The sequence below is a fragment of the Lingula anatina genome, chromosome 9, assembly GCF_051362555.1.
Source record: "Lingula anatina isolate TDL-2025a chromosome 9, LinAna3.0, whole genome shotgun sequence".
NCBI classification, from domain to species: domain Eukaryota; kingdom Metazoa; phylum Brachiopoda; class Lingulata; order Lingulida; family Lingulidae; genus Lingula; species Lingula anatina.
Window position 1 is genome coordinate 6,871,684 of NC_141775.1, and position 20,960 is coordinate 6,892,643.

General features: G+C 36.7%; 3 protein-coding genes and 1 long non-coding RNA gene across 4 annotated transcripts; 1 reads left to right on the plus strand and 3 right to left on the minus strand.

Moving 5' to 3' along the window:
* Positions 1–1,754: 1,754 nt before the first annotated feature.
* On the plus strand, positions 1,755–3,038 carry LOC106153628 (uncharacterized). The gene is made up of 2 exons (XM_013527625.2): positions 1,755–2,478; positions 2,869–3,038. The coding sequence occupies exon 1, from the start codon at positions 1,891–1,893 to the stop codon at positions 2,434–2,436; it is 546 nt and encodes a 181-aa protein (XP_013383079.2). The 5' UTR covers positions 1,755–1,890; the 3' UTR covers positions 2,437–2,478; positions 2,869–3,038.
* Positions 3,039–4,098: 1,060 nt separating this feature from the next.
* On the minus strand, positions 4,099–4,849 carry LOC106153377 (lysyl oxidase homolog 3-like). The gene is made up of 2 exons (XM_086996161.1): positions 4,518–4,849; positions 4,099–4,274 (listed from the first exon to the last, which is right to left on the minus strand). Exons 1-2 carry the CDS (start codon positions 4,744–4,746, stop codon positions 4,216–4,218), a joined length of 288 nt encoding a protein of 95 aa, XP_086852287.1. The 5' UTR covers positions 4,747–4,849; the 3' UTR covers positions 4,099–4,215.
* Positions 4,850–11,654: 6,805 nt separating this feature from the next.
* On the minus strand, positions 11,655–13,393 carry LOC106153623 (neurotrypsin-like). Its single transcript, XM_086995575.1, has 5 exons — positions 13,387–13,393; positions 13,164–13,292; positions 12,774–12,956; positions 12,320–12,475; positions 11,655–12,011 (listed from the first exon to the last, which is right to left on the minus strand). Exons 1-5 carry the CDS (start codon positions 13,391–13,393, stop codon positions 11,917–11,919), a joined length of 570 nt encoding a protein of 189 aa, XP_086851701.1. The 3' UTR covers positions 11,655–11,916.
* Positions 13,394–13,528: 135 nt separating this feature from the next.
* LOC106153121 (uncharacterized) lies at positions 13,529–14,641 on the minus strand. Its single transcript, XR_015331207.1, has 3 exons — positions 14,581–14,641; positions 14,193–14,272; positions 13,529–13,654 (listed from the first exon to the last, which is right to left on the minus strand). It is a non-coding gene; the product is annotated as an uncharacterized LOC106153121 (long non-coding RNA).
* Positions 14,642–20,960: the final 6,319 nt, after the last annotated feature.

Here is a 20,960-nt window from a genome sequence, read left to right on the forward strand (position 1 = left end):
CATCGTCGCCCTTCAAATCTAGATGCATACCCGATTGTTGAAACATTTGCACAACAATAACAATAATAATTAATATATGGACAGATTTGACAGCAAAAGGAAATTGAAACCGTTACTCCCATGTTAATACAGTGAGGTCACGAAAACAGTATGAAGTCATCAATTGGTCAGTTACAGGCGTTCCTCTTTCCCTATATGTCCAAGTACAGTTCTGAACATCTATTTTCTTTCAAGACCTTTCGTAGCTATTATTAAATCCGTTTATTTTGCCATCATATAAATATGTTTTGTTTTTTTTTTTCAATTCATCATCTCATATTTTCTTCTACCTTAATATTAAGTATCCTGGTTATTCGTTCAAACACGAAATATCCAACTCGTTTCTTAATGATATTCCATCACGAGTCTTCTGGACGGTAAGAAACGCTGTAGGCTTATTTAAAGTGACTTTGGAATTAGTAATCCAAATAATGAAATAACTTTTGAAATCGAAATTCAAACTTTATGTGGTTATATTTCTTTGCATTAACATAGAGAGAGAAGGTATTATATCGTAAGCGAATGCACAAAAGGATTGGCGATTATGTAAAATATAAATGGAAATTTACAATATACAAAGCAAGAGAGAGGAGCAATATACGTGGGTCAAAGAACGCTGGTAATGAAACCACCAGTACAACGTGCATGTATTAAATTAAGAAATAATCACATCTTATTTACAATAAAAAAGGCTTTAAACATTTAAAGTAATGAGAAAATTTAATCTTTTACTAGATCTTACTTGAAACGGAGATCACGACGTTTCGGCCTTGTCACAAGACACCCCGCGCAGACTGTCACCACATGACAACTCATTTCACCTGGAGAAGGCTTTGAGCTGAGCCTGGGTTTCCTTTTCAAGTAGAATCCAATATAAGATTTAATTTTTTTCAATATCTTAGTACAATACAACAGGATTTAGTCACTTCCTACCCTCTACCATGGCGCAAAGAGAATTTTCACTAGATATTTACTACTATTTATTACTAAAATACGCTGCCAGGAAATGTTTCAGCGTAGATTCTTAACAAACAAACAAACTAACTAACAAACAAATAAATGAGTAATAACAATGTTATTTGTCAACAATCCCAGCTAGAGAGCGTGTGCAACGGACTACAATACCACAATCAGGTCTGCCATCATACAGGTTATTATTCAATTAAAAGAGCAATGAAGATATAACTATTTGACTTTGCCTTTCATCTACCTTATAATAGATTCTTTGCGGTCAAGAACCACACGTACTCTTGTAATACCACCGTCGTCAGTCGACACTACAGGGAAATATGGATACAAAATTATTGCATTTTTAATGTGTTTTTTAATATTATGAAGGGAATTATCACGATCGCGGTTTGTGAAATCTTTTTAAGGTTCCGCAAATTGCATCTTACAAACATTCATCGACAGGGGCTAACGATGGGCGTTGCAGATATTCAACGATGTCATAACTTGTACTTGAAAAAAGCATTTTCTTATTTTGAATTAGTTTAAATCACCCACAAAACTGTCCAATCACTTGCCAGCTTTCCACGGAAATACGGAAATAACCCTGTTGAATGCTAGTACACACACGTCACCCGCCATGACAATAAATCACCGGCTGATGATTTCCGTGAGTTTGGTCAATAACTGACAATGACCACAGTGAACCGCTATACCCCGTCGGCACGCAACCTCCCCCATCAGCTGTCTATAAAATGACCGCCCCTCGCTGACACATGCCGAGAACGCTCTTGGCTCCATTTGAATCTTTGCCCACGAGGCAATCCCGTCTGCAGCGCTTACAATACCGTGTGTACCAATTTGAGTTTCTGCTGGAACTCTTCTGCTACGATCACCAAAACAATGTGGAAACAACTTCTGATTCTCGGCCTGGTGGTTACCGGGACCATCGCTCAGGGCTATACACGTCCGAGAGGTTTCTTTAACCGTCTTGGCGGCAGAAGGAACAACCTGCTGCTAGGTGGCGGCGGTGGAGGAGGAGGTGGAGGCGGAGGAGGAGGAGGTAGTAATGGAGGATTTGGTTTCGGCGCCGGCTTTGGAAGCGGCTTTGGCAACAATGGCGGCGGCGGAGGAGGAGGCGGCGGTGGCGGCGGCGGGGGTGGTGGCGCCGGAAATGGATACGGCTTTGGGGCCGGATTCGGAAGTGGATATGGTGGTTCCAGCGGCGGCGGAGGCGGTGGCGGTGGTGGCGGCGGTGGTGGTGGGGCCGGAAACGGATACGGCTTCGGGGCCGGATTTGGAAGTGGATATGGTGGTTCCAGCGGTGGTGGTGGCGGCGGTGGCGGAGGCGGTGGTGGCGGCGGCAGTAACGGAGGCTCCGGATTTGGCGCCGGATTTGGCTACGGCTCCGGCAGAGGGTACAATGCCAGATATGGACGCCGCTACTGATGTAGTTTAATACGCTGATGCTAAAGATGTAGTAACAATTAGGTAAGTTGCCTTCCGTTCATTTAATTATTTGCATTTCATTCGTCTTATAGCTTAAATTTCTTAATTAAATTTTTTGCTTTATTATATAATTACAATGCAAAAACCTTACAGTGTTTTCATTTTCATGCACTTTTCAATATTTTCTGGAATAAATATATACAGGGATGTTCTTTTTCATTAGCAAGTTACATGTTAAAAGGAATTATTCTGCTTTCTCTCACCATATTTGCGTGCAATATTTTTGAATAGCATATTGACATATAATGCTAAAGAAAAATTGTCTTTACACTGACACTACGAACACTTCAAACACTACTGACACTACACTACACTACAAAGATCAACAGAAAGATCATAAAAGATTAATAAAAAGTTTTCATTTCATTTCAGAATTGGATTTGGACGCTGGCGAAAGTTTACATCTAGAAAGTTGAGTCCAACACGTGAAATGAATCTCTTAACGGCTCAGGAATTTTAGTAGCCATAAAATGACCAAACGATTCACAATGTGTTCATTAGACATAGTTACGTGACAATACAGCAGCCGGTGAAAATGTTAAATGATTGCGGTGGATGCAAATATCAAATATGATCGAGCGAAAATTAAAAACATTTGACCGACGCCATTTTGCTTAACTTTGCTGAACAAGGGTCTCTTGCGCTTTTTCTTTGATTATGGTATTATGTTATCTATTCGGTTCGTATTTGTGCATGTACTTTTCACTTAATTTTTATATCAAGACTGAATAAATTTTCTGTACAATTCCTATGAGTTTTGTCGAGTTATGGGCGTCTTAGTAGGTTACATTCCCCGACTAGTACGTATTTTGTTGTGAAAACATTGAAGTACTTTTTTTAACTTTTTATTACAAAAAACTGACTTTTATCAAATCTTTCTTTCCAAGCAACCATAGTACTATTTGTAAGATAGTTCAGAAGGTTTTTAGCAGTTTGCTATGCAGCCTGGTAAATTACCAACGCTAAACGGGATATTGTTATTTCGGCAAGCATTTGGGGAAAATGAGCAAACTAAGCCCCATGGAATCGAAAGCGGGCATGCTAGTTATGTCTTTGATTTGCAATACTTTTGTCACCTAACAAAAACTTATTCTTTCAAAGATTTGATCTCTTGAGATACGAGATACTCGAAAAAACAGGAAACTGTTTCTAGAAGTTTTTTTCGCAAAAATACAAAAATCGTATTTTCCTTGTGCCTTGGTCAATTTTCTATCACTTATGGATCATCAAAGGTTGTGAGTTCTACATGTATGTCTAGCCCACCATGCAAATAGTCGTTTTTAAGATAGGTGTCTCTTTAATACACTTGTGCGCTTTTATGCAGTTCTTGCATTATCAACCTGCGAATTAGTTGAGAACAGGGTGGTGCATACTTCTATTACTAAAATTGGATTATTATTTGCAATTAGTTGATAGTTATTTGAAAAGAAAATGGAGGGATGTAATGCTCAGATAACGATAAATTCCTACACTGCGGTGTGCTATATACCTTTATAATTACAGTAGAGAGAAGAAATTACAAATTCTTTGAATATTCTTCTATTAGCTTTGACCCTCAAAACATTAAGGAAATTTATGATTTACAACAGTAAGAGCGAAATACAATTTTCCGAAAATTATTTAATAAGTCTTGTCAAACTAACGACCCATGGTCAGCAAAGAATTCATAATGCATATGTAGAAAATCATTCTTGCATGGTCCGGCATTATGTTTTCTATTCATGGGATCAAAGCCTCTTCTCCTCTTTTGCCGATAAGATGGATCTGTGGAAGAGGCTCTGGAAAGAGAAACAAACGTTAAAATTTTTACAAGCGTAACATAGGTTAAACTTTATCGTTTTCTATAAGAAAATCAAATTAATTTGATATTTACACACGCAAATTAAGGCATGTGATTCAGTAAATGGGGTTTTACAGCAAATTTACATGTACCCAATTAAAAAAAAATATCCAAGTTGAATCAGCTAGATAATTTAAGGAACGATCAGTTGATGTGTATGTGTAGATAGGTGTGACCTTACCGTCACTGCATTCAATCCCTACATCATTATCGTGGTTGCAATACGCATACCCCCATTTCAAGTATAAGGGACACTGAACGATAGATTGCTCAGTTCCATCACAAACCAAACGCCTTAGCCACACAGGAGAATATGCAGGCATTTTCCCAAGTTTTCCTTTTGTAAAGAACTGCGTAGCGTTCTTAAAGCCAAGTTGACGACATAACACTCTGGCAGCGTCCATGTTCATGTTGTAATCACAAAGTGACCCCCATACGTCGTTGTGCCACAGGTTAACGACACCAGAGTATACGTGACCGAAGCGACTTGTATTTGTAGATGGATGGAGTTGAACAATAGTTCCTGCAAAATCAAGTTAATGTGGCTAACGTGTCAGTAGTATAATGAATATTGTCCTGTATGTAGCTGTTATTTTCTCTAAACAAAACCGTGAGTGCTTTGACCAAATACGTAAATCTTGGAAAAATTGAGAGTCCATACCGTCATTAAAAATAATAATAATAACCGAGAGAGAGAGGAAAGAGAGTCTAAATAATTCATGCTAAAGCTTATTGAGGGCAGTTTTGAATACAGGTTATAAAGTCTGGGCATTTTAGGCATACATGTACACGATATAAACAGTAGACATTAGACTTAAACTGTGATGCATTTTTTCAAGCATATAAAAAAGTAGAAAATAAATATCATACTTACCACAGTTCATCTCATCTTCGGGCATTTCACTTCTGGACCCCCCGCAGTCAGGGACTTGGTCACAATATAGACGACGAGGAAGACACATGTCGTCTTTAGAGCAACGAAAGTAACCTCTGGGACAATCCCCTGAAATACACTACTAGATATTGGCATTACAATTTATTGCCCTGAATTTTAACGTTTCCTCAATGTGGTTATTCATCAGGCTACATTCAGCAACTAAATGTTGACAATTTTTTGCATCTACATGTATGATATTCAGTATTTATTCCAGTAATATCTATAAACAAAACTACCATCTTACCACACATCCGTTCATCAGATCCGTCTCCACAGCTATCATATCCATCGCAGATGTTTGATTTCGACACACACTTGCCATTGTCACAAGCGAATTGACTCCCATAGCACTTAGCTGTTATATTCGACGGCAAAAATAAATATTTGAAAAAAGTTAACCAAGAAAAGCCATTATACCGCGGCAGACAGCGGTAAGATTTTGGGCGAGACACAAAAATATTTTTGCAATGTGGCACTTTGCAGTTCTTACTACTAGAACATCAAACAGGTGTCAGTGGGCATCGGTGTATGCAATTTATACCCCTCTTTAATGGGCTGGGGCCTAAATCAGCTTTTTTAAAATCAGATAATGTTAGGAACGGAATTCACTACGTTATCTACCACCATTCTTTGTATGTATGTATTTATTTATTTATTTATTTATTTATTTATTTATGTTTTTGAACACATATCTTTTTTTTATTCATTATTATTAATATATATTTTTGAACATATATATTTTTGTTTAAAACACGTGTTCGTATAAACACTATTTCTAAATATAATGGATATTCCAAAAGAATATTGAAGCTACGATTTTAATAATTTTAAACTAAGACAAACGAAATGAAAATTATACCCTAGTCTCAAGCTTCTATTTATTGATTTTAGTATGATCTTGAACTATTGTATGTATCTTGTAACAAGTAGATATTTTACATGTACTTCTCTTATCATATTCAGTGTAAAATGTTCTAATGGTTCTATATTCTAAAATTAACAAAGGAAAAAATGCAAACCTCTGACCATGCACTGAAGAGAAAATGCATTGTGCTTCCTCCAACCATCACAACACCGATACCGTGTTGTATAATTCACTCTGAAAAAAATACATCTATTATACATCAAATTATTATACATCAAGGAAGAAACGCATACCTCTGACCATGAAGAGAATATGCAGACAAAACAGTCCGTGTAAATTCAATGTAGTAGAAAGTATCTATTTCTAACAGTTTACAGCTGTGAGGTGATCATTTGTAAATAAAAGTACATGGAAATGGGGTGGGACAACCTTTTTGACCGATGTTGTATGTTTTGAAATATTGAATACAATTTTGAATTCATTCATTTTTATTTTTTGACACTTCAGCATGTGAAATGCACCTCTATATTGGGTTTGGGTGAATACTGCATTAATACATGATTGAGTATTTCAAATATCAATATCTATCCTACATGTATATGAGAGAGAGAGAGAGAGAGAGAGAGAAAGAGAGGCTCTCACAGAGGTTTTCCGTTGCTGTCCTTGGTCTCCACTCGGTATTGGTAAGTGCATACGTTGGACCTGAAAAACATTTTAGTTATTTTTTATTTCCAGCACTCTTATATGCCTACTTGAGCTATTTATTTCGAACTTATTAAAACCTGTAAAGCTACCTCTGTACTTATCTTTTCCAATTGAGCTCTTTAAGATAGCAAACCTATCAAATAAAAGTACCTGTCGACACTTGCTTATAAACTGCATAGGAAGACATTGAGTTGTAAATAACTGGCCAGGCATTAAGTGTTCAATCATTTAATTAAAGATAGAATGAAACATTGAATCCAAGTGCATGGCCATGACGACCCTGGTTCGTGAGTAAGAGGATATTGGTATTTTCCAGGTGAAAATTCATTTTGACTGGTAAATCCCGTTCAGAGTTCCTTTGTCTTTTGGAAACCAACAGAAAGGACTCTTGCATACTTTTGCATTTGCATTCATTTAATTGAACTAATATTTTTTCATTAAATCACGTGTTTTCATTCACCATGTGGACAACAAGCGCGCGAACTGTCGTTAACTGAACCTTACCCGGAAGAGTGCAGAGTCATGGCGGACTGTTGAATGTGCCCATTGGAATTGCCACTCAGGAAAAGCAAACTGCATAGCAAAAACCCAAATTTGATATATGGTCGCTCCATGATTCATACAGGTATGCTAGGTTTAGTCGCTAGTTTTAGGTTAATATACGCAAATCAGAGGTCAAAATGCGTACCATCAGTTGAAAACATGACAAAATATATGATATCTTCTTTAGATATTGGGAACGTGACTCTCGCCTTATGCTTAATAAACTCATTCAGGTCTATATGTATCGTGGGCAACTGTACAGCTATGCATAAAAAGGACAGCAAAACACACATGGAAAATACAGAAATAACCGCCCAAGTTAAAGTGAGCAGCCCCGCAACAGTATAATGTTAACTACAGCGTGGCGATATCAAGAGGCATCTGCTTTTTTTCCCACTTCTTTAAAGGTATATGCTGTACAAATGTACAAGGGACTGATCACCGCATGTACGTACTTGACTGTGTTCTTAGTTATGTCTTTGAGCAGGACACAGGGCCGTAGCCTCCGGGGGGGGCAGGGGGGGCAGCTGCCCCCCATGGAATTTGGAATTTTACACACCACACCCTCCCCCCTCGGTAGCTTCGCCTCCTCGTGTCCGCTTACTGCCCCCCCTGGCATTTTGCTCAGGCTACGGCCCTGAGGACAACTACTAAATCATCAACCATAAATATACAGTTAATGTTTCTGTCCTTTTTGTTTTCATTATCTTATCATTAGTTTTCTTCGAATTTAATTACAGACTATAAGTGTCTCCAAGAGTCATCATTTTTGAGCGAGATCTGTCTTTTTTTTTAACTTTTGTGATACATGGTCTAGACAGTCTAGACCATGTATCACAAAAGTGTCATGTTTTGATCAGAAAATGACAATAGCTTTCCTTTTATATTGTTTTTAAAAACATTTTCACCCTGAGTTATTTGACTCGAACTTTGACCACTAGCATGTGGTGATTGTAGCAGCAATACCTAGCTTTCAGTAACCTCGGACGCTCAGGGTGCAGAAATTGGCCTTTTCGTGTGAATGAGCTAAATTTTGGATTTGACACAAAAAATTAATTCGCACGTGCACTCCAATGACAACATTGAATGCGTCCACTACGCATCTTTAAACGACTTGCAAGGGCCTACTGCTCTTCATTTTATTACACATTAAAGGGATAATAACTCTTCGCATGAGATCTATTTTTTAACAATAAAAACATTGTGAACAACTCATAGAAATATAATACATTCTATTTTACCACAAAAACGGCATTACTATTATTATTATTCTGATATCTGAGCTTGTCTTCAGACCACGTGACCTCCATTGATGGCTATACTCTGTTAGAATCTCTTAAGAGATTTTAACAAAAAACCAAACTTTTTAGAAAAAAAAAACAGGGACTAACTTTGAATGTAAAAATAGATTCATTAACCATTGGTAAGTATGGGAAAATTGTTGTTTACTCTAGGAAAATTCATTTTTGGCCAAAACGACCGCAAATCAAGGAAGTGAAAATATTCACGGTCCAGTATGCTAATTAAATCTGTAATGCCATATTGACAGGACAGACGGATAAACAGAGGGATATACAACTTACTAATGGGACTAAAACCAGCAACATATAACTCTTTCCTCATTCAAATAAATGGACATTCTTATGGCAGATCTTAGCACCCAATTTCGCCCGTGTTTATAATGCTAGGAGGTGAAAATGAAATCAAGATTTATTTTAGCTACAGATCAGCATAGCGCTTTCGAACACTTAATGTTCTGCAGCACGATGCGGAAATAACAGCCATAAATACCGCACAGTTAGCAGGGGACAGACTTCCCTCTACCAAGGCGACACTGGAAAAACGTCTTGTCACGCGAATAAGTTTGGTTGGATATAAATAAGGGGGTACGTTATACATCGACAGAGTGAAATAGACATTAATTTTCATCGCTTTATGAATCTGTGAATACTTTAAAGGTTTGAAACGATAGAAAGTGAATTGCACCCTGAAAATAGAAAGGGATTTATACAAATAGCCGTCGCTTACCCATAACCATCGCTTGGAGAGAGCTACCACGGTATCAATATTTTGGAAGCTTTGAGGACTGATATTCCTTTCAAATTTATTGAGACTGCATTCTCAGCTCAAAACTTCTACAATTTCACTAGTCAAGGCGACTAAGAATGTTGAGCCGCGTGTGTGTCGCTGTGCTACTACTGGCAGGGTCGTTAGCACAGGTCTATGACCATCCTCCACGCTATCACGGCGGACAAAGAGGTAACGACGAATACGTCGGACGCAGCGACGTCGTTGGAGAGTACGGTGTTGGCGGTGGTGGCGGCGGTGGAGGCGGTGGCGGGAACGACGTCAGTTACGGCATCGGCTACGGAGGCGGGTCTGGGGGACCACTGGGAGGGGGCGGCGGAGGAGGCGGCGGCGGTAGCAGTACGGACGATGGAATAGGTCTAGGCGCAGGTGTGGGAGCGGGCTTCGGCAGCGACTTTGGGAACGGCATCAGCGGTGGCGGTGGCGGGGGAGGAGGTGTCGGGGGCGGAGGGGGACGGGATTCCCTTGGACGCTATAGCTTCGGCGCCGGCGCTGGAGGAGGGTTTGGATTCCACAGTGACGTCGCTGGTGGTTTCAGGGAGGAATTCGGTTTCAGTGCTGGCTTTGGTAGAGGCTACAGAGCTCCTTCGAGGCGTCATCGGTAGTGACGGACCAGCTCGGGGACTGTCTCATTATATCAAGGTTTGTCTTCATACTGTATTTAACACATTCAGTAAATTATTCATTTTAGAATGATAGTTTCAACGGGTATGGGACCATAATGGCGAAGCCCCCACCTCACTATGGGCACTGGTTCAACCGGTCAAAATTGTCGTTTAGCTTAGAAACCTTCTTTATGAAATGAAACGTGTTTACTTTTATTTGAATCATTGACAGTCTGGAACGGGTTTACTTTTATATTTGGATTAGTGCCAGTGTTTTCGAATTTATTTGAATAACATATATCTATGCTATACAAACAAGCCCACGCGAGACTGTGACTTATTTTAGTAGGCAGTGAATGGTAACGTACAAAAACTTCACTGCAAGCTTATGTTTCGTTCATATTGCTCTAAAACATATTCATATGAGACAAAACTAAGCGTGTTCTAATGTAATCCCTGGTCCATAATAATAATAATAATAAACTGGTTTGATTATGTCATGTTATAATTAATGGCTGCTTTGGGGTCTTTTTGAATTATTCGGACACGCAAACATACCGATAGAAACATGTCTTTGTCCCTTGTGTCATTATTCAAAGCCAGTCCTTGTAAACTGTCTTATGCACACAAAATGACGATTTTCATTACCCAAAAAATAAATGAATGCTGCTGACAAGTTTAGTGGTTTTTTTATTCATATCCTCAATTAGTGACATAATGTCTCCATTAGTAAAATGTAAGTTGTCTGTGAAATATCAAAATGGGGTTGGTCATGCCACTGCTTTTACAAGGAAACAACTAAATAATCAAAATGGATACAAACACAGCGTTTGGCTATTACAACGACAACCAAATTATCTAATTAATGGTTTACCGACCAACAGAAGCTAAAGCTCACTGTGAAGCGCAGCAGTGGGAAAGGGAGACTCTAAGGATATCTTGTTTATTAGTTTATAAGTTTTTTCTTATTTAATAAACCTGCAGACATATTGGGCCCATAGCACTCAAACTGATTTATATCATCATCATTTTGATCTTGCAGGACCGAGAAATTATTCTATACGCAATGGGCAATTGGAAACCGTCGTGGTCAGCATCAAGTTGGACAAAATGAAGAATGTTTTGTGACGAATATGGATAGACCTTCTCAGTGACCTACACTGTACTTGTACATTTTCATAATAAGAAAAAAATCAAATTATACAGCATCCGTCTGTTTACTTAACAGCAAGAGCTGTGTATATAAGAATATAAAAAATTGTTTACTTATCGTCGTATACACCTAGTTAATGTGCTTTTTATAAGTAATTTTTTATATGAGAAAATATACAAAAGGAATAAATTACAATTGTTAGCTAATAAGGCTTCGTTGTGAAAATGCACTTTAATTTTTACTTTGGTGAAAGTGAATTCATCTTTCAAATTAAAGTATAAAGTAAAACATTGTTCAAAATCATTTTCAAAAGAATCATTTTTCTTTCAGAAAATAAAATCCTGTAGCTACAATTCAGACGATAGGTGGCAGCAATTACATATAGGTCATTTAAATTCACTGACCAAAATGTTGTTGTAGCCTACTTACCACATTTATTGCTGAATGTGTTAAAAGTGTCTTCATAAAATTCACAAGGTTTTGGAAACGAACTTTTTATCAATAGTTTATATAGTAATTAGCATGTCAGTTTTCTTTTCGCCAAATCGGTTACGTTGCATTTAGATATACAAAAGACATAATTAAACAGAAGTGAGATGGGATGAAAAATGAAAATTCTCAAATGGATGCTAAAGGATCTTTGTCGAATAGTTTTGCATATTTTCTATTTCTTTCTTTCTGTTTCTATTTTCTAACCATCTCCCACCACATTGGCCTGCGTCTAGAGCGCCCGGCGCTTAACCCTCTCCTCCCAACTATCTGAATTTGAGGCAAACGTTCTGAAAAAAAAAAAATATACATCTATTAGTGAAAGTGTATCAAATAAACTGTGCTTTATAACTTTTAATGTTAAAAATAGAATTTTAAATATGCGAAACTGGTGCGTTGTACCGGTACATGTAGTATTACTAGTATTACTGTGGTACAGCTCACTGGACAAAAACGGCAAACGAGGCTCGGTTGAACGCACGATTTGATTTCAGCGTCAATCCAGTATGCATCTAGTTTAATCAGTGGCGTAAAACATAAGAACGTGTATGGAAATATGTACAACAGTTTTACCCCAGTATACATGTAGGCTACCTACCTTCACTGCACTCAATGGCGACGTCTTCGTAATGGCCACAGTTATGGTCGCCCCACCTCGGCTTGTCACACTGCACCAGAACCTGCTCGTTCCCCGTACACGCGAGATTGTCCATCCAGATCGGATATGAAGCACTTAAAGTCCCAAGAGATCTGTCTAAAATATACATGTAACAGAAAGTTGAAAAATGTTAAGAAAAAAAAACGTTTGTTTTGATTGTACTGGTGCTGCCTATACTTTTCTTTTATACATTGTATAGGTACATGGTGGAGTAATGCCAATTTATATTGACCGTTGATTTTGACTGATTTTGATTTTGCTCTAGATTGATTTTTGTCTTCCTTCTTCATTTTATGCCACGTGTGTTTTAAGTTAATAAAATATTTTCAGATTAAATACGTGAAATACGAAACATCCGTGAGATACTTTGACAAAGGGAAACCGCCTGCTTTACCTTTAATCGTCCTAATCGCCTGTTTGAAGCCAAGTGAACGGCACAACACGTGGGCGTCATTGAGACCCATGTAATCGTCACAGAGGGATCCCCACTTCCCATAATGCCACAGTCCCACGACCCCCTTGTTCACGTGACCGTATCTGCTCGTTGACGTGGTGCCCATTAACTTGATTGTCAAGGCTGAATGATAAAATGGTAAACGTAAATTTCAGACATGATTCATGATTCAAGAAAAAAGTGTGTCTACTTCAAATTGAGGTAAAAGAGAAATGGGTGAAGAGACAATGGTCGCCGTTATGCCACTCGTTAGATGTAAATTTCTAACAAAAATAATTTAAGAATTTAATAATCTGTCTTGGAGTATTAAATAAGCGACAAATTGCATACCACAGTTCATTTCGTCCTCCGGAATCTCTGTTTTAGGATCTCCACAGTCCACGATGGCATCACAGTACAGGCGCCGGGGTAGACACGCGTCATCTTTGTAACAGCGGAAGTACCCCACGGGACAACTGCCTAAATTATCAAATTATTCTTCACAAACATAAGAACACCATGGAATAATTACATACTTTTCATTTATCAAATTATACTATTCTGCTCAGTTTACAGATCATTTTATGGATTTTACATTTACATTATTACTATAATTATATATTATTTTCATCATTCTCTCGCTCTCTCTCATTCATTTTTGCTAATTTGCTCCCATTGTTTTTCAACTTTATCCCCCCGTGTATGAATGGCCGCCATGGACTTACCACACATGCGTTCATCAGAGCCGTCTCCGCACTGGTCAGCTCCGTCACAGATATACCGGTTATCCAGGCACTTGCCATTGTCACACACGAAATTGTAGCTATCTGCATAGCATTTCGCTGAAATTGGCGAAATTTACTTTTTTGCTTTTAACAGACCTCCTGTGAACAATCCATTTAGTTTGAAAAGATTTTTAACAAAGTTATGAAAAAAATTGTGACGACATAATAGAGGTAAATTACAACACGACTTAGAATTAAAGAAACAGGTTAGGATAAAAATAACATCAGTGACGTGCACAAATTTTGTATGATATTTGCACAACTGTTGCTTATAATTGTTCATTTACTGTTGATTTCTTTCCAAATTAAAGGGTACTCTAGCATAAAACAGCAAGAATAATGGGTATGTCAGAAAAATGGAAATATTACACAAAATGTGTGCATCACTGTCGTGTCTCCTACATACGCTCTATCAGGACCAAGGATCGATTTTTCACTAGGTATTCACAGATGTATCTCTGGTTAATTCACGGCACTTTTCTCTACTGTGACGATAGATAAAAATTCGCACAATTCATCTGCGGCCCTGGTAGAGGGTACATGTAATTCTTACTTATTTTCACATTACTGTGGAATGAAAAATTTATCAACTCACTTCTGACCATACAGTCTACAGAATGACTCTTGTATTTGGTCCATCCATCACAACATCTGTAGGCCGTCAGGTATTTAACACTGTTCAATAACGGAGATATAAATTGATATAAATATAATAATGCATATATGTGCATATTTAAAAATGTATCAAATGCTGCAAAGTAAATCAGCGGTACATGGTGTCTTGATGCCAAGGATATGTCCGAGACTAATGTTACTAATATTTCACGCTATTCAAAGGCATCTATAAATGTAAGAAATAGCCAATTTTGTTAGAAAGGTCCCTTACAGTATTACTATTGTTTGCCATCTGAGAGAATATCATGAGAGAGATAGAGAGAGAGAGAGAGAGAGAGAGAGAGGGGGGAGGAGGGAGAGATCATTACGTAGATTTCCCGTTTATGTCCTTTGATTCTACACGCTGCCTGTAGGTACATACGTTCGATCTGGAATTATCAGATAATTTGTGTCACTATAACCAATCCTCACAGAAAATAACATAGAATTTTTTTTTTTTTTTGTTTTCTAACCAAAGAATTTTTTAACCAAAGACGTTTCAAACAGTTTGTGCTCGAATTGATATCCCGCTTATGTTTCGGGTATTTCATCGCTGTATCAAAAATGTTACAATGAGAAAAAACTAAACAAAAATATGAGCATATTCAAGAAATTAATCACCAAAGGCACTGACATCACCAATCGGAACAATTTGCGGTCCGTTTTAGTTCTTATTCTACTCTTTTTTTTTTCATTTTCCTTCTTTCTAATAGTTTTTACTTTTTTTCACGTAATGGAAAGCAAAAGTACGGGAATAAAAATTCTGTATAAAAACAGTTACGCGCCTTTTTTCCCATCTTTTTTGTTATCTTAATTTTCATTTTCTGAATTCTCTCAACCATTCCTTCTTTCCCTATCATCAATGTTTCGTGTTGAAAAGGTTCGACTGTATCAAGTCTATACAATCAACTAAAAACATTGTATTTCCACAACTCTTAAATGCCTCTTTGCCTCTTTGTGTTTACAGTGACTCTGGATATGAGAGAAAAACCACATCTTACCCTGTAGGAAGCAAAGTGCTGGTCTTTGCGGGTGCGATCTGGCTATAAGATATTCCACACAAAACTAACTGTACACAAAGAAAAATCGCAGTTTTCTGTAGAATTGCTGCCATATTCAGACATCTAATTAATGTGATAAATATCAGCCAGTGGTTTTTTTTTATCTACTAGGACTATTATCCTAAACACGGCGCACTTTGCGAGTTTGGAGCTCATCTATCGGGCTCATGAGACTTGATCCACATAATGTGTGCTCTGAATTCAAAGACCATACACTTGTGATATTAAAATCACTCCTCTACAGACAAAAACGTCATCGAAAAAACAACAGCACCGAGCTCCGGTGCCCTCAACACTGGCAGTAAAAAAAGGCAACAGTAGCTCAGCATTTAGCTCTTAGTGTGTGTTGGGAAGGCAAGTGTACAGAAATGAGAACGGTGTATGGAAACAGTTACGCGCCTTGTCAACATACCGTGACGTCCAAGTATTAAAGTAATAATACTATGCTTGATCCGGGCTTTAAAAAATAAGACAGTTTCTTTGAACCAGACGTGGTTAACACTAAACACAAGCCATATCTTAAATTTACGAATGGATGTTCTAAAAGGCGTGGGTATCAGTAGGCCCCGACTTGAGTTTTATCAATAATGGCTCGGATATCTATGTGCACCTGACAAATTTCACATCGTGTCAAAAATACACTTTTAGGATAAGACGTGGCTAACGGAGCTCTAGTTGCGTGTGATTAGCTATATAGCAAGTTTTGAGTCTAATCTGCACATGTTAACCAGGTTTTTGTCAGAAAACATTAAACTGCTAAGTCAACTAGTGTCTTTTATATTCGAGGTGTACATGTAGTACCGACAGTTACAATGTGGAGAGACGGCAAATAATTATGCCTCAGCGTCACAAACGATATTGAAATACGTCCGTCTCACCAGACGCATGACATAGACATATACATGTCGACATACGTTCGATAAACTAAAAAAAAAACACGTAAATGACGTAGAGCTGACGTCGAAATACTGTCAAGCTGATGTTGGAATGACGCCACCCGCCTATTAGCAAGGTCTAAATTGATGTAGCTTGAATATGGACTTTACACCAGCACCATAAATTTTTTTATCAGCCTGTCGATTTTAATTAAAAGGTGTTTTTGTACGTAGTAAATTACTACAGATAATCCCTTGCATACAGATACAGAAATAAATCTCATTTCGCTGACAGAATCATCCCACAACAAAGCAAAATATGAAATTGTTCCACTGCACAAAATTATAAACTTCATAATTCCTTTATATAGTTATTTGTAAATGCTAAACACAGAAAAAAACTGAAATAGAAACAGATCTTTATTGATTACCTGATTCTTTTTCAAAACAATTTAATTCAGATACACAATAAAATACAGTAAAAACAACTGTAACAGCACATAAGCGACTTAAATCTGAAGAATGAAAATGTAGTCAAAATTGTAGTCAAAATGGCAGTTTTACATATTTTTACTTTGGACTGGTTTCGCACACTTTACCTTTTGTCGTTTTTTTTATTATTATTATTCATTGTGAGAGCTTAGTGCAAAAGTTTTAATGTGGCATGGTACATGTAGTCTTTAAATATCTGGTACACTATGAACGGTAGAAGAATATTTTAGAAAAAATCACTGAAACTTGAAACATAGCAAAACTTGAAAGATGAAGTACGTACATTGTCTTAACTCCTATACGTAGCTTATATAAATAAGAAATATTTTCATTTGACTATTCATATACAAATGGTCCATATCTTAAACAAGGCAGCAAAGCTGTCAAATGTACAGACAAAAAACAGAAAATAAAGATGCAAAAAAAGGTCATTTTGTCAATTTTGATGCAATAATAAATAATGCTTATAATAGCACTGTCAGTCAACACTGAATTTTAATCTTGTACAACGGGTAACATGGTCAATAACAGGAGCAGACCCAGAGATATTTTCTGACAGTATTCCAAAGTATCTATGTTGATCCATCCTCCATTTTGATGGTCTTCCAACAGAAAAAAATAGATACCAGTCAATATAAACTTAATAACCTGACTGTCTTCCGGAAGACCCAGAAGATGGTCTCAATCCACCCCTTCAATAAGATTACAGTTTCAGGACCATGAGAGTTCAAATTCACATTATGAAAGTCTCAATATTTGAAAAATGATGACAGTGCATAAAATAATATTACATAATGTTTAAAGACATAAAAAACAATACAACTGCTTATGTAGAAATACAGAAAATGTGCAGAGCCCCAGGCAGATGAGAGTTAAAAGTCACAAATGCAAGTGTTTGAGAAAAAATTATAAAGGAAAACAACAAAACTAGAAAAGCACTTTGAGAGTGCAGACCTCTGCCAAGGCAGCAATTGTTGATTATTATTGATAATTGATTGATTATTGATCCAGACCACCACCAAAAATTAATCATTGTCCTCTTTGGCCCACTTCCGACAGTTCCTGAAAATTTCTGCAAAATTGGTCCATAACTTTTTGTGTTATGTGGATGACAGACAAACAGGGGTGAAAATATAACCCCCTTGGCAGAGCTTGAGGTAAATATAATTCCAATGAAGATGCTATTCAAACTTTTAATCTTCTAGTTTGATATATATATATATATATATATATATATATATATATATATATTTAAAACTTATTTGCAATATTAAACAAAATTTACCTGCATAATTATCACTGCTTCCTTATTATTAATCTAGCAGAGAGCTTTACCTTTGGGAGTTTACAGGGAAATATCAATAAGTGTGCTTTACGTAATCTCATTTAATGGCCTATTAAAGCAAATGACTTTATAACTCTGAAATTAATCTACTGATACCCAAGGGTAATTTACAGACTGACCCACTCAAAGGTCTTCAGGCCCATAAGTCACACCTTAAGAAAAGCACAAAACCATAATGCCCAAAATAGGAGACTACCAATCCTGATGCAATAATACATTATGTTTAACTGCACAGTCAACATCAACTTATGCACAACAGGTAACACAGACGAAATTAAAAGCATAAGGCTTCAGGCCCATCAGAGTTCAAGTTTATACTTAGAAAGTGCCAGAATGAGAAAAATGAAAATTTCACAAAAAATGCATAAATACAATAAACATGATAATCCAATAGAGCTGGTTTTCTCATGAGCTGAAGGCCAATCCTAAAAATCGTACTTGTAAGTTTAAAATTATAATAAGTAGCACAGTTTTCTTTTCATAATGTTTGCAGTAGCAGTGCAAAAAGATTGCTGTCAATTTTGATGTAACATTACATAATAAATTAGAGAATAATTATCACCAATTTTTGTTTATTGACTATAAATAGGATGGACATGTAGAAAATATGATTACCATTTGGCTTCATGTCCATGGGAGCTCCGAGTCCCACAATGAATATGCCAAAAAGATAATGAATATTACACTAAAATGTATAACTTCCAGAAAAAGAAGCCAATTAGACTGCTTTTCTAACTCAGGCTGCATTTTAGTCCTGTGTTTCTTTTTTGAAAGTTTGACAGTCATAAGTAACACGGTTTTCCCATAATGGTCATCAAGGCAGCAGCACCAAAAATTGTTTTCTTCTATTTTGATGCAACATTACATAATGCTTAACAGCATACTGACCATCGATTTTTAATAATAAAATATAAGTGTCATGGATTTTCACAAAATGTGACTAGCATGGGTCTTCAAGCCCGTGGAGGTTCTAAGTCACACCTTGGAAATGCCAATATGTGAAAAATTAAATTTTCACAAAAAACTGTTTAATTGCCAGAAAAATTTACCAAACAGACTGCATTGCCTACTGAAGCTGTATTTTAGTCCCATGTTTCTTTCCTGTAAGTTTGAGAACAGTAAGTGACATGATTTTCCTTAAATGGTCATCATGGGAGCACTGCCCAAAATAGGGGTTTCTTCAAATTTGATGCAATATTACATAATGTTTTACAGCATAATGACCATCAATTTTTAATTATAAAATATTAGTATCATGGTTATTCAGAAAATGTAACTAGCAAAAGTCTTCAGGCCCATGGAACTTCAAAGTCACATATTGAAAATGCCAAAATGTAAACAAGACAGCACTGTTCTGAAATGGGTTTATTTCCATTTTTAACACTTTTTTAACATAAAACAAAATAAACAGTTTACTGCCATTTTTATATGACCAATGAAAAAAATTGATGAGATGGGAAAAGTATCAATAGAACAGTGTTAAATGTCCAACTTCCTCCATTCTGAGATTCTGAACATAGTGGATGAATGCATCTGACAAACTGCAATGATATGAGTTTATTTCCATTTTTGACACTTTATTACACAATACATGATAACAAGTTTACCATCATTTTTACAAAATCAACTAACAATGTTGTAAAGATGCAGGAAATGTCAAACAAACACTTTTATGTATCTTATTAGTTCAATAATCAGACTGTTAACATGCCTAAGAATTGAATGTGAGGAAATGTGAAAAAACAGCATAACTTCTAAAATAATGGACTGATTATGCTGATTTTCAAACTCAACCTGCGTTTTAGTAAGATTGGCCCCTCCTGTGAGTATAATGACAATTGGCCAATCTGTTTTTCTTATATTGTGTTATCAGTGTTGCATATATACTGAAAAAAGTGAAAAAACAGCATAAATTCCCTATATGTGACCCGATCGTGCTGATTTTCGAACTTGACCTGCGTATTATGAATATTTATCAGTTTTGTAAGTTTCAAGCCAAAAGGTAAAATGGTTTTCCACTTATCGTGTTATCGGTGCTGCATCTATGCTGAAAAAATAGAAAAAATAGCCTAAATTCACTAAAAAAGACCCAATCACGCTGATTTTCGAACTTGACCTGCGTATTAAGTATATTCATCAGTTCTGTAAGTTTCAAGCCAAAAAGTAAAATGGTTTTCCACTTATGGTGTTATCGGTGCTGCATATATGCTGAAAAAAGTGAAAAAACAGCATAAATTCCCTATAAGTGACCCGATCATGCTGATTTTCGAACTTGACCTGCATATTATGAATGTTCATCAGTTCTGAAAGTTTCAAGTCAAAAGGTAAAATGGTTTTCCACTTATCGTGTTATCGGTGCTGCATATATGCTGAAAAAAGTGAAAAAACAGCATAAATTCCCTAAAAGTGACCCGATCATGCTGATTTTCGAACTTGACCTGCGTATTATGAATATTCATCAGTTCTGCAAGTTTCAAGTCAAAAGGTAAAATGGTTTTCCACTTATCGTGTTATCAGTAAAAGTGCACGGCGACGGCGACGGCGACGACGGCGACGACAGACGCAGATGATGGCTATATGTACAGACACATCTGTGTCTGTACATAAAAAGTAACATGTAAGGCACACGAGAGAGAGAGAAAAAGAGAGAAAGAATGCATATACCAGTATAGTCGACCACATTCACTCAAGTGAAAGAATTTATAAAAAATTATACAAGTGGCCCTCTTTTGCATAAGTTATTAATTTTATAAAATATCCTTCCAAGAAACAAGAAATCACATAAGATCCTGAGTGTTGAAACTAAATTTGAACAAGGTCCCCTTTATCAAAACAAAATCTTAAAGAGTGGATATTATAAAGATTTAGAAAGTGAAAATATCTTAATATGTTTACACAGCGAATTATACCATTTAAAAGTAAATAATATTGACTCA

Excerpts from the sequence above, each read along its gene's own strand:
- LOC106153628 (XM_013527625.2), top strand. The coding sequence starts at position 1,891 with ATGTGGAAACAACTTCTGATTCTCGGCCTGGTGGTTACCGGGACCATC.
- LOC106153377 (XM_086996161.1), bottom strand. The coding sequence starts at position 4,746 with ATGAACATGGACGCTGCCAGAGTGTTATGTCGTCAACTTGGCTTTAAG. Across the intron at positions 4,275-4,517 it reads AGGGATTGAATGCAGTGACG|AGCCTCTTCCACAGATCCAT; the intron begins GTAAGGTCACAC and ends TTCTCTTTCCAG.
- LOC106153623 (XM_086995575.1), bottom strand. Across the intron at positions 12,476-12,773 it reads GGCGATTAGGACGATTAAAG|ACAGATCTCTTGGGACTTTA; the intron begins GTAAAGCAGGCG and ends TGTATATTTTAG. Across the intron at positions 12,012-12,319 it reads CGCCATTGAGTGCAGTGAAG|AACGTTTGCCTCAAATTCAG; the intron begins GTAGGTAGCCTA and ends TTTTTTTTTCAG.